Raw genomic sequence first — 13,875 nt, 5'->3', positions numbered from 1 at the left:
AGATCAGCAGCCTTTAGTCTGGATGCACTCTGAACTCCATGGGACCTCAGAAAAATTCTTTGTACATCAGGTCCACCACCCTTTACAGCGCTTGAGCAACAACTGTGTTTCCTAATGTCTGAGGCATTTTCTTTTGACTTTTCCCAAGCTAACCATTCTACTTCTTCCAATGTTATTTTCATTTATCAGGGTCAGCTAGCTCAGCTTTTTTCTTTTAAACCTTTTTTGTGGTGGTGGTGGTGGAATCAGTACAGGGAGCCGCATTAAATTAACAGTGTTCACTACATAGCTCTTGTTTTCACGACACCTGTGATCTGTATTACCTTCATCTTAATGTAAGGTTTTTTCCAGTCCATAAATCTGGCAGGTTCTTTCTTGAGAGCTCATTTGGAAGCACAAAGAGTTTTGTGTTTTGACAATTTGGCACTTACACTTCTTTTCTTCTTCAACCTGAATATGCACTAAAATATTCATTTTAATCTATTTCGCATAATTGATGCTTCAGCAGTTTGTCCAGTGAATGAGCAATTTTATGCAAGAAATAAGCAAATGGGCTGAAAAGAGCCGGGTGAAAGAGAGATGATTGCTCCAGTCCAGGCAGTTTAACCAGCACAGTGAAGCATGCTGCTGAAAAGCTCCTTCTGTGTGAAAAGTTCAGTGCTCAGGGCGTTTAAAACAGACCCAGCCAGTCACTGCCATTAATCATCTCTAATGTTGAGAAAAAGATAATCCTTGTGACCCATATCACTGCAGTGATGAGCCAGCAGCTTCAGCTTTTTTTCTGCTTTCAGAGATGGAAAAACTGTAGATCTTGTTTCTGCAAACTCTCTTGGAGATTGGGAATCACCAACTTTTTCTCTTCTTTAAATTAAAGACTCCTCAGAAAAAAGCAGGATGCTCCCCTTTGTTATGGTTTGTGTTGGATGCTTGTTTTTCCAGCGGCACATCTGGTCACCAAGGGGGCAGGTTTAGGAATATGGGACTGGAACGCACGAAAACGCAAAGGACCTGACCTTGGATGCTTCTGCTTGTACGTCCCATTGCGCTGCCAACAGCGCGATGCCAGGCTGATGTGAGTGGGTCACCGCATACGTAAACAGTCTATAATAAAACATCTGTCATCTCAGAAACACAGTAAACTGAGCACTGCTGAATTGGGTGGTATTTAAAAATGTTAATTTAAAATTATGTAATCTTTCTCTTTTTGCTTCTTAATTTTTCACTATGTTGGATTTTTTTTCTCTCATGGCTTAATGCTATCTTGGCATCTTAGGCAGAAATGCCAGTTTAAGTGTGGGTTTGTCTTCATTATGTCTTCTTTTTCTTTTCCTGAATTTTGTAGGCATAATCTTGAACCTATCAAATTTGCTTGACCCAGTAGATATTATATACTTGTAACATGCAGCGCATGAAGGTTCAATCAAGGAAACACTGCCTTAATAGGTAGTGAATGAGTAAAATCTATAAACTGAATAAAGTTATTCTTGTTACATGTGGCAGTAGATGCATTTGCACTTTCTAATTAGTGGGAATATGTGGAGAAAACATAGTTAGTAGATCATGAGTCTTTAAGCCTTCCTGGTTTTTTGTGAATAGAAATGTTAGTGTAGAGAGACAAGACATCTACTCTCTTCCTTGGCTTCTCCAATTACTCACCTAGATAACTTTTATTAATAAAACCCCAGAAAAAGTGGAATTCCATGTGCTTTATCTCTTTCCTGCACCTCAGAATGATTAGAGCTACGAAGTTACAGGCAGAGGTTTGAAAACGTTAAAGATTACTGCAAGTGCTAAGGCTACATTCCTGAGATTTTGGTCATTAAATACTAGTAACTGTTGGGATTTTTTCTGGTTAAACATTTTATAGGAGCAAAGCTGGTGAAGCTGGCTGGCTCCCGTGCAGCCCAGAGACAGCATTAGTGAATGTCACCTGGAGATGGATCCGTCCTTTCCCTCTGGATAGTGTGTGCAGTTGGGTTTTTTGTTTTTGACAAGGTCACAAATTCCAATGCTCCCATCTCGCCATCCGCTGGGGCAGATGCTACAACGAAAACCTTGGGCGTAGACCTCGTCCCAGTAGCTTTCCCCTGTGCTCTCTGGAGCTGCTGGTATGATTCCTTCCCTTCCAGCAGACTGAGAAACATTTTTTCCGATGGCTGACAAAAGCAGGTCTGTTTTATACTTCTCACCACCATTTCCCATTATTTTGGTACCCAGCTTGGAAGGTTGACTCAAAGGCCTCTTCCTCCTGGGGTGGGCTGTACCACACTTCATGTAAGAAATAATTGCCTGTTATCCTTAAGTTCTGGTTTTTTGAGGGAGCTTTCCCCTTCAGTTGCGTTTTTGGCCCAATATATGGCTTTATAAATACTTGATGACTGATCTCTCCTGTTTTCTCCCTCTCTTCCTTTTTTGCACCTTAAAGGGTGCTTTGTATAATGCTCTGAACCCAAGAGCTCTGGTATTTTTAGAATATGTGGCAATCTCAGCTTCTCGAGGCAGGGATGATAACCAGCTGCCCGCCAGAATGGGTATGGATTTTCCTGGACTTTCAAAGGGATGATGGGGTGTGGTAACGTGTGCCACCGAACAGGGTTGAAGCGGTGAGTTAAAGTCATTTCGGCAGCCTGCGCGAGTGAACGGGGGCATCACTTCTCGGAGTCTTCAACGGCAAAGAAGGGAAACATCTGTTTGGGTCCAACTGTAACTTTACTGGCTTTAGTCTCTCCAATAACTGCGGGCTGAAAGATGTAAATTGTGTTACAAATATAGAGATTTTTCTTGATGATTTATACTCCAGCTGTAGAAAAAGGGGATTTGTTAAGGTTTGCGTGCGCGGCAGTGCTGCCGTGGCAGCGGCAGGAGGCAAGGCTGCGCCTTCGCTTCGCAAGGCGTGTCAGCAGACGCTGGTCCATGTGCTTTTTGATGTGTCTGAATTTCTTACGCTCTTCAGAATGCAAACAGTGACAGTTTTAGCATGAAATCCTGTCTCTAATGAAGTGAGGATTAATAGTACCGTTGAACTCATTAAGGAAGTTGCTTCTCCCTCCTTTGCATACAAGCTATGTTGCATGCAGAAATGCCTCTTCAAAGAGGGCTTTGCATACAGAGGTATAATGCCGTCCGTTGGTCATTATGGATGCACGTCTTTGGACATTCCGGTGTCTTTATTAGAAAACCAGCAACTTATCTGTTCCTGCTCCTGTATTTAGCTAAAGCCGAATGTGTGCCAGCACCGGCTCTTCATGCAGGAGTTGAGTCCAGCTGCAGACATCACCAGTGCTGGCTGCTTGGTACCTAGCAAGGAGTTTAAATAAGTAAATGTATTTTTAAAATCTGATGCTCAGCTGCAGGCTAGTTTGGGTGTCAGCTGGTTTTGACAACCAGTCACACTTATCTGCACCATTATTTTTTTTTTCTTTTCATTCTGCTGTTTTAGTGAAGGAAACAAGTTTGTGAGACTTATAGCCTTAGGTTTAACTAGGCAGCTCCCTAATGCAAGCGTCCCCCAGGACAGAATGATTTGTATTGATATGGTTAAATTGTATTGTAGTCCTTGTGTTTAAAAAAACACAAAAAGGCCAATTGCTCTGTCGATTGAGGTAAATCCTGTACTGATTTAAAATTTCAATGGAAATGGGAATGTATGTATGTAAAGCCCTGTCAGAGTACATTTTTTTTTCAATGTTGATGTGGTGGTTCCTTTTGTGATGAAATACAGAAGTGAAGGAACATTAGCCGGAGGAGGCTAGAGGGTGCAGCAGGCTATCATGGTCTTTGTGGGAGAAGAGGTAAACTTTTGGTAAACCTCATGGAGACTCAAAGGAGAGATTGTGCACCTGAAAGCATGTACTTTTTTTTTAAACTGGCTTCATCATACAAAACTAAAAAAATAAATACATTGACGTTAACACTGTGCTCAAAAGTAGACTGAGGCTCTGTATAGTCTTTCAAACACAAAATCTAGTTGGATCAAAGCATCTCCTGCAGTACCAACAGGCAAAAAGACCTGCTGTCGAGCACATCTGCCTGCTCCTCCAGACTTCTCTGTGACAAACACTGCTTCTTCAGCAAGCCATTTCCACGCTAATATCCAAAAGTATCCAAGAGTGACTGTGGCCCTAGTGAATCCAGGAAATAAATTTAATAATCTGTGCACGAGGCTTATCAAGTGAGAGCTGGCAGAAACGGCAGTAAGGTTTCCCTCCTGGGTCTGTCTCCATAAGTGGTAACACCTTGCCAGACCCCATCTGAGCCACCTTGTTTCCTCAAGAATCATTATGATGAGGTGGCACTGGCAACTCTTGACGTGCGTGGGGTCAAGGGACAAGGCATAAGGATAGGAGGGGCTGGCAAGTGGTACCGAAGGGCTGGGAGTGAGATGCAAGGTCAAAAGAAAGAGCAGAAGGATTGTCTAGAGAGATGGGAGTGTGAAGGAGGTGGTAGCCAGCTGCATTGCAGCTTCAGAGTCTGGCTTTGTCAAGGAGGTGCCTTACATCAGCAAAATTGAAGTATTGCCTGTTTTGTGAGATGGTGTTCAATAAAGGAAGATGATTCCTGTTGGCTTTCTTATCCTGCATTTCTTCAGCTTCCATACCAAGCTATCCTATATTCATAGTCTTGCTTGATCCTGCTAACATAGGCAAATCTATGTGTTTCCAGGCTTGTAATGTTGAAAATCCCACCTCCTCTGGAAATTGCCCTGTCTCCATACTGTAAGGCTTTTCTGACTGTGCATATATAACAGTTATTAATACTGTTTGTGCAATTTGACCATAAGTGGCTCTGGGCTGAGCAGTTATTGGATTTGCTAGCATAAATAGCAGTGCTTAATTGAGCCTAAATTATTTGTAGATGTGGAGCATGCTCACTTCCTCCACCTTTTACCATCTTCCCCAATTAACTTTCATTTCTCTGTTTTGTTGCAGAGCAAGGAAGTGGGATTGCAGCTCCAGGAAGACTTGATGAAGGTCTTGAATGAACTCTACACGGTAAATCAAACTGACTTCTTGGCATCTTTTCAGGCAGAAGGAAGAAGTGTTTGACTTCTCCCAGCCTGCTGTTCCAGCAGACTGAGCACCAAGACTGATGAATGCCTGCAGTCTTTGTAGTTTGAGGCAGCTTGTGTTCACCAGTCTACAGAGCACCATAAATCTTACTTTTTCACTCTATCCTTATATTGTTTCAGCTCTGTAAGTGTTGGCTGCACTTCTCAAATATCTCACCTTAATGCACACCTGCTACTAGCCGCAGTGTTGGTTTTAAAAAGAGTAGGAGATATTAGAATTATTTCCAAATACACTAAAAATGTTCAGTCTGTGGTTTTGTGTGGTCTGAGCATACAAAAGGCAGCATACAGCTTTAGCGGGGGGACCCAGTGTGTTTATTTGTTCCTCAACTCTTTCAGCAAAACAGTTCCCTTTAGAGTAATAGTCTTCCATCTGTGCTTTTTGCTTCTCAGTATATCCGTTGGAGACACCAAGAAAGAGGCACTGCCTTGGGAAGGGAAAGGAATGTGTTCATAAAAGTTCATAGGCTGCTTGGGGATTTTTCTTCTCACATAGATGAATGGAAAAGTCTGTTGTCTGATTAAATTTTTGCTTTCTGCAGCTGTTACTGTTCTCTTTTAAAAGCAGAACCTATACACAGTTTTGCTCAAAATGTCTTTTCTTTTGTCCTTCCTTAATGATACATGGGGTCGTTACACTGAGGTACATGTTCTTTCCTTCGTTCTTTCAAAAGATGATCCAGGGGTGTTTCTCAGGGTGTGGTATATCAACGCTATGATGAAATTTGGTATTAATATCAATGCGAGTATCAGGGGGAGTTCCCTGAAATTTCCCATATTAACAAAATGTATACAAGGGAATTGTTTCATTAGAGCATCAAAGCCAAATATTCAGACTGATCTTTTAGGAAAAAAGGGAGCTCAGGAGTAGGAAAAATGTTCTTGCTGCTGAAATGGCAGTTGAAGAGGTGAGACACTGAATCCAGCTTATGATTTTCCTCCTTTTCTGTGTTAGAGTGGTTAGCATCACTGAGTCTTTCTGTGCGCAGAGAGGGTCTGTGTTCCTCGACAGGAAAGCCAAGAGCAAGCAGTACGGTGGAAGCTGGAGGCACTTCGAAGCTGACCTGTGGTTTGATGTAGTGTCGCTGTAGTTAGCACAGCTTTGGTTTACAACAGTATGAGCAAACAGCACTGTGCTCATGTTGCTGAAAGGCAGACAATTTTCTTTGGGTATGAAAGTGGCTTTGTAAATGTAGCTGTGCCTGTCATCAGCGCTGCCTACTCTAGAAGGTATTTTCTACTTGAGGGCACAATCTGATTCAACTTTTGAGTCGTGTACTTGTATGGGATCCCAAGGAAGAATATAGATGTGTCTCTAAACACAGACTTTTAGGAACTGAGATTTATTTCTAATCCAAGTTCACACGGCACTGAAGTTGATAAGGTGGCTGGTTAGTGGAGTTTACATAGACATATGTAATCATTTCTGCGTGCCAGGCTCTGACAGATCACTGAGCCAAATACTGAGTCCTGATAATTTTGCTGTCACTGGAAGTAAGATCTTCCACAATTCAGCCTTTGATAAACAAAGCAATGTAGGGTATTAACTTTATAATGGCAGTGTTAGGAACTTGAAATCTATTTATTAATTCTTTCTGCTGTAAAACTTTAAATTGTCCCTTCACCAGAAAATTTCTTTTCCTTTGAAAAAGCCACTTCTGTTGATCGTATTAGGAGATACCTCTTGCTAGACTCAATTTAATCACTGGTGGGATTGCTTTTATTGGTACTTCTAGAAATACTTCCACCTCTTGTTCTGCTGGGTATCCAAAGGATTGGCAGAATCCCTATTTTCAGACAAAATGGATAGGGACCAAGTCTTTACAGATAAAACATCAAGGATTGTTATGACCTGTAAGTTTTTGTCCTGAATTGTCCTCTGCAGCCAGTCCTTGACGGTGCTGTTGCCCCCAGCAGGCACTAGTGAGCCAGCGGTGACCCCATCGCCAAACGTGGGGCGGGCAGAGCTTGTGGCTGCCAGTGTGGCACTGTCAGCAGGATAAAATCATTAAAATTATGATTTCTTTCTCTGCTTCTCTTGCTTTCTGCCAGTTCCACTTTCAGTGACAGAGGAAAAGAAACTATTTTGCATCTATTATTATAAATGCCTGCTTTATAGTCTAAGCATATGCAGGAGCTGAAAGTGTGTGTGTGAATTATTCAGAAAGTCTCTCTTTAATACTGGCTGCATTCACATTCTCTTTCATGTTTAAATACAACGTCTCTTTGTATCTGGGAACCTTTGCTGATCACTGCATAAAGAGAGAGCATGCGTCCTACTTACGTAAAATTATGTTGTGGTTCAAGCTAAGGTGAAATAGGTATTTATTTCAGCTGAAAATCCATTTATCAAATGGTTTGGAAGTGGTGTCTTTATTAATGCTGGAATGACACTATTAGGGTGTCATTATGCAACTGCATTTTTTGGCCCCTGTATTATATCATAATAATGTTTGCTTTGTGTGAATTGAATTGCTATGCATTTGTGGATAAAAAAAGCTAGTTTATATATTATGTCCTTTGTTTTTTTGGTTCTGTTTTCTGAACACAAAGCTGACATGAATATCCTGTGAAACAAATAGGGGTTTTTTTGTGACTCTGGGGGATATTTATCTGTACTTACTTATAAAAAGATTGTCCATATAGTACAGGGTAAGATTGTCCATATAGTACAGGGTCCAGGTCTCCCTAAGCAAAAGAACCACACTCTTTTATTAATATTTTTGTTACATAAGTTGAACAGAAGTACTTACATATCAAATTTGATTTAAACAAATCGAAACTGAGTTGCTTTTGCAGCCATTGTGTTCAGGCTATTGATTTGCATACAGGTCCTCAAGACTTGTGATGTTTAAAGGACTGATTCATCCAGATGAAAGACTGATAGGCATTCCTTCTGAAGCCTTACCTGCTGATGAAAAGCTATCATTTTCTAACGTTGGCATATAATTTTCTTTGAATAGTAAGTAGGCTGGATTTAGTCTGTATCTTCTTTTGGTTTTTATGGCTCCTTTATTGGATTGTACAAGGAGGCCCATGCCAAAGTTAAACAAAGAAGCAGCTGCAAAATAATCCACTTTGATTTCAAATTCATTTTGAGAGCCACGCTTTCATTCGTGCATCTTCTGTCGTGCTTTTTTGAAATGTGAAATTTCCCTGAGTGTTTTGCCAGGGATATTGCCATTAGATATTTTTAACTAGCAACCAGATCTAACTTGCTCATCACTGTCCAAATGCCTTTGCTTAGTATGATATTTTGCATTTAATATAAACATGATGGACAGCTGTTATGAAATAGTTATGTTAAAGAAACTTACAGTTTTGGGAGTGCATTGGGCAAATGGAAAAAAAAAAGAAATGTCACAGCATGTGACTTCTTTCTTAGGATTTTCTCCTCCTTCCTAGCCTGTGAGCTTTCCAGACACATGTATTACTGTCTTCCCTAAGGCTTGGTCATGCAGGTAAAGTAAGGCAAGACATCTGTATGCCTAGTTTCTTGGTTAGGTAAACCCATTTCTTCAGCGAATTGCACTGTGGTGCTCTCTGACTCTTGTGTATCATTTTCTGCAGGTTATGAAAACCTACCATATGTACAATGCTGACAGCATTAGTGCTCAGAGCAAGCTGAAGGAAGCAGAGAAGCAGGAAGAAAAGCAGATTGGGAAGTCAGTGAAACAAGAGGACAAGCAGACACCACGCTCCCCTGACTCAACTTCCAATGTCAAGTTTGAAGAAAAACATGTTCGACGGAGCTCTGTGAAAAAAATAGAGAAAATGAAGGAGAAGGTACTTCCATGGCATTGCTACTGCTTGTGCAGAGTGCTTGAGAAGGGGACCTTTGCAGTAGTTCAGCACAGGAGCTACAGCATTCCCTCCTTTGTGACATTCAGTTGCAAGCCTCAGTTTTTGTACAAGTTTTAAACATTCAGATTTAGAAAAGGCAAAAGCTAGCACCAGGGTTTTTTTAGGACAACCAGATATGCATTTTGTATTATCCCAGGTTATACAGGCATGGCACAAAAAGCTAAAACGAGGTTAGGGCATCAAAGTAACAACTGCCTTCTTGGAAGTCATGGTTAATGTTTTTTTTCTTGTGCAGATTTTTGTTTACCGTTTCAAGTCAGGTTAAGATCTGACCGGCGCTACAGGGAGACATGCAATCCCAAACTGACTTCATGGGCAAAACCCATTGCCTTAGCAATCGGTCTGTCAGCTAAGTAGTTCAGCACTAAGATTCAAGCTGATAGAAGGTGAAGAGCTATTTTTTAATTGACTTAGTCTCTGAAAAGACCAAGTTTAGGCCTAGCTTCTGTTGGAAGAGGTGGGGTGCCTGCAGCAGCCCTCAGAGTACCCGTGGGCTTCTAGCAGCTGCTCTGGTAGTGCTGGAGCTGTGCCATAACCTCATAGACCCACCTTGTTCCTTCATCCTTCTCTTCATCTTCCCCAACCCACAGTCTGTTTTAAGAGAAGACTTTATATGCAAAGCTGTCTTGTATAGTAATGCTTGAAAGCATCTAAATAATTAATCCAAATTCTAAGTCTTTGAGTCTTGATAAAACTGGAATCCAAATGAACAAAAACTGTGTGAGCAGAGTGAGATTTGTTTGGTATTCTCTGGTGTTACTGAGAATGCTAATGCTCCTGCTATACATCTTTTTGAAATATATTCTGGTTTTGGTTCTCTTTTAGCGCCAAGCGAAGTACACAGAAAATAGACTGAAGGCTATTAAGGCAAGAAACGAGTATCTGCTAGCTCTGGAAGCCACCAATGCATCTGTATTCAAGTATTACATTCACGACCTGTCTGATCTCATTGATGTAAGTGCTGCTGCTTGGGTGCCTGCAATGAATATCATTGCCATTAACCCTCACGTGTGCCTCTCCTTCCTCAATATCTTAGTTACCAGTTGTGCTGGTATATTCTGTACAGCTGTGGAATGATGGTCTTGGATGGGCAGCTTAGAGGGTAACAACAGGCATGATAATTGGTCATTTAGCTGTTAAGTGAGCTTTTCTTAGATGGCTAACTCAGAGTTTGTTGCAAAGGTAAAAGCTTGCACAAGAAACCTGGCATTGAAATGTGTAGAAGGAGGAGTTGCTTAGTTAAAATGAAACTCAGCTTCAGTATCACACTGTTGCTTGACATTTTCTATTTACTATTTTAAGTAAACCTGCAAGATTATAACTCAGAAGCACATTTAAAAAAAGAATGTTAGCTGTAGAAACAGTATACCAGTTGGTAAAAGAAATTGAGGACAGAAGCATTTTCTAAAGCTGCTTTTAACTTCGTTTGAAAAATTCCATATATCTTAAGGTTAATACTTGCTGTAGCATATTGCACAAGAGGGATGAACCTCCCTGCTTTTTAGACCTTCCATTCCCCGATACCCTGACCCACCAGCTCTGCAGTAAATTGGTGCATTTCTTCCGTCATTGGGACTGCAGAGCACTTCCAATCCAGCTCTGAAAGGTGTCGGAGGAGTCTCAACAATGATGGAGGTTCCACTGTTTGCCACCCCACAGCCTCTCTGACTATGCTACACAAAGAAATGAAGAAATAAACTGAATGTAGAAACCAGTCCCCCCTTTTCTTAGAATACTCTCTGCAGAAACTGGGTAATGGAGCAGGAGGTGGAGGCAGCTTGTTCCCCAGCTGCCTGCAAGCCCTCTGTTCTGCAGCTGAATGATGCCCCCAGTATTCAGGGGGCATCAATTCTACTTTTAGTAAAATGCACAACAACAACAACCAAAAAAAAAAAATCTCTCCTCTTTGAAAACTCAGAAAAGCCAGTTAGGAATCCCGAGATTTTTCACAAATACGTGACTGCCCACTTCAGCCTGCAGAACTAGAGTACCAATGCGCTGAACATGTTGTGTCTGGGTCGCTGACGGTTGCTTGATCTTATTCTGCTTGCCAAGGACAGCCCGCTGCCATCACTGTTAGAAACACTCAACTGCAAAGCCTGAAGGGAACTTTCTTTGTAGGAGAGGAAAGTAATGAACAGAAGTGTCTCTAGACATAGGCAATAAAGAGCACTCAGATCACTATTAATTAGTTGGCTATTATAATACCTAACAGTATATATAATACATCTATTCAGCTGATCATAAAATCACATGAAGTGCACTTCTGCTAGGTATTTATTTAAACCTGTCCTTTGGAGGTCAGGATTTTCAGTGCTAGATGGCTTTGAAAAATACTGTTATTTCAAAATGTCGTTTTGCAAAATTGCTGTGCTGAAGAGACGGGTTTCATTTATACCTGCTGCCTGTTTAGGAGACTTTTTTTGGTTAACATTTGCTCAACTGAAATGGTGCTGTCTTGTTTTTTAACAAATAATAACTACCTCTATAGCATTGGGGTTTTTTATATTAACACATACAAGATAGGGATTCATGTCACTGACATCAGTGGAATTCAATTGTCTTAATTTTTTTAATCCTATCCATAATTCCTCTCCCATACTGCAGATGTGCTTGGTTCCGTTGTCTGTCATCAGACTGTTCTCAGTATGTTTTCAGGAGTCATATTTAGTAAAGAATTCATTTGGATTTCATAAATCCATAGCAATTTTTAAGCACGGACTTGAGATCTTTTAGATTGTGCGTTGACAAACACGGGTTACCCAGCTTTGAAGGATAGTCTCGGCCGTGCCTGGGGCGCGGTGGGCAGCGGTGCAAGACAAGAAGCCAGGCTTCCGCAGTGCGTGGATTTGTCGCTGGTCCTAGAGAGGAGCCAGCGTGACCCTGGGTGAGGCCATGCCCGTGTTAACTCCCTTGTGTTCCTTGAAGCATTCAGTTTAACACGACATTGTAAGTTCTCATAATCTTTAAAAGAAAAGTATTTTCTGCTCTCTTTTCAGAAGGCATGGAAAAATGTGGGACTTGCCTGGGAGCACAGCAGATGGAATTCGGTTATCTCGTTGTGAGGATGCGGGGAGTATAGATTTACTAATGCCTTTGATCCCAAAGGATCGAAAATTAACAATTATAAGCAGTGATGGTTATCTGAAGCATCTGACTTATAAATGTGATTTTTAAGCCAGGTCTTAATTCTTTTCCTTGATCTAATCGTTTGATGATATTGAATTTTGAAATATAATATAAAAGCAATCTTCAAAGTTACTTACAAGTAGATTGTGTTAGGCCAAATACAGTTAAACTTGTCATGTTTATACAACACATTGTGTTCCCCCTCCAATGTGCACGGAAGGATAACAGTGAGTTAATTCTTCATTGTGAGTTAAGAGCAATAAATTGTTCCTGACATAGCCCAGTAGTTTTGAATTTCCTGGCTTTGGGGACTGAGGCAGCGCTTTGATGCTAATGAAATATTACAGTAATGGGAAAGTTTGTATTAACTCATACTTATGAAAGGGTCACTAGGACAGAATTTAAAAAAAGATGAAAATGTGTGTGTATGTGAGAGTCTTAAAGCTTACTTTACACTTCTAGGAATAGGTGGGAATACTCTTCTAGGAGTAGGAATACTATTGCTGTTTACTCCAGGATCTCATACTTTCCCTTCCAAATGTAAATTGCATTTTAAGACAGAGGGCTTGTTCTCCTTACATCTTCTATTTTAGGCCTGTTTGAAAACTGCGAACTGGCAAAGGGTTAATCAGCTGTCACGTTGGGAAGTGAATTTGAATGAGTTATCATTAAATTCTTATAAAAAATTGATTTCCTTGGAGAACGGTTCCATCAAACATTTATATAACCCAGAAAAGGGATGGCAAGACTGATACATTTATAAATATGGTATGCCGGACTTTTAAAAATGTTGAAGTGGAGGAGTGGGCTGAAAAATGTTTTCTGTCACTGGCTTCAGTAACATTAAGCAAAAAAACTTTGTCGTCTTAATGTAGTCCTGCAGTTCAGCGAGGTGGGGTGTAAAATACAAAGTCCCATTTGACTTTCCAGTCCCACCAGCGAACTCCCCTCGCGCAGCAGAGCAGCTTTCCCGGGCGCGGACGCGTGCTGGAGGAGGGCGAGCGCAGGGAGGACAAGCTGGTCTCCCTGGGTGGGTGTGCAACTGTCTGGCCCACAGTAGGAGGGGAAAAGGAGCGACTGCTGATCTGAGCTGATCCTAATCCTGGCTGGACTGTTGGCCCAACTTAGACTAGCCCTCCCCAAATTACTGCAGAGGATGGCACTGTGACGTGCGTGCAGCAGAGCAGGAGCTGCGAGTGGCTGTCCATCCAAGACTCCCTCCGCACGTGCAAATTCTCAATCAAGCGTCTTTTGGTTTTTGTTGGTTTTTTGGCTAGGTTTTGTTCTTTCTCACTGAATGTAATGTCCTTTAATTCCCTGCCTCCAGCCTAACCAGCAACTGCAGCTCTTTTTACAAGACTCCACACCTGCCACAGCCTGTTGGCACAGGAGCCAGGCATCTAGCAGCACTTGGAGACAGAGACTGTGTGTAAGCAGGGAATGGTCCAGTAGTTGCTCTCTCTTCTCTCTCTCTCCACCCCTCCTCCCCCCGCTCTTTTTTTTTTGGTGTTTGCACACAAAGACAGTGATGAGACCCAAATGGTGGGTGAGGAGGAGATTTCATGTGAATTTTGCTTACAGAGCAGCACAGCAATCAAGCAGATGGTCTCTTTTTGGATATTCTCCTAGCGTATGTAATCTTGCTTGTAATTCCAAGAAGGTGGGTTCCTTTCTCACTCACTTTACTAGATGTCTGAAAAATCCAGGCTGTTTCTGATCAGCTAATGAAAAGTGTCTTTCTCCCTTCTGAAGCATTAAGACTTGGCTGCTCAGCCGGTGTGGAGCTGAAGCTGCTTTCAGTGACATCATCCTGG

At 41.5% G+C, this 13,875-nt stretch overlaps 1 protein-coding gene across 1 annotated transcript in view; it reads left to right on the top strand.

Annotated features, from left to right (window-relative positions):
* SRGAP2 (SLIT-ROBO Rho GTPase activating protein 2) overlaps window positions 1–13,875 on the top strand; it is a gene marked incomplete at its 3' end in the record, with an annotated part of 61,846 nt that overhangs the window by 25,367 nt on the left and 22,604 nt on the right. The window contains exons 4-6 of the mRNA XM_010287549.1: window positions 4,929–4,991; window positions 8,639–8,854; window positions 9,758–9,886. Coding sequence (XP_010285851.1) covers window positions 4,929–4,991; window positions 8,639–8,854; window positions 9,758–9,886 — 408 coding nt within the window. The remainder of the gene's footprint in view (window positions 1–4,928; window positions 4,992–8,638; window positions 8,855–9,757; window positions 9,887–13,875) is intronic.

Source organism: Phaethon lepturus, unplaced genomic scaffold, assembly GCF_000687285.1.
Source record: "Phaethon lepturus isolate BGI_N335 unplaced genomic scaffold, ASM68728v1 scaffold55495, whole genome shotgun sequence".
Lineage (NCBI taxonomy): Eukaryota > Metazoa > Chordata > Aves > Phaethontiformes > Phaethontidae > Phaethon > Phaethon lepturus.
The sequence above is the reverse complement of the archived record's forward strand: the minus strand, read 5'-3'. Positions and strand labels throughout refer to the sequence as shown.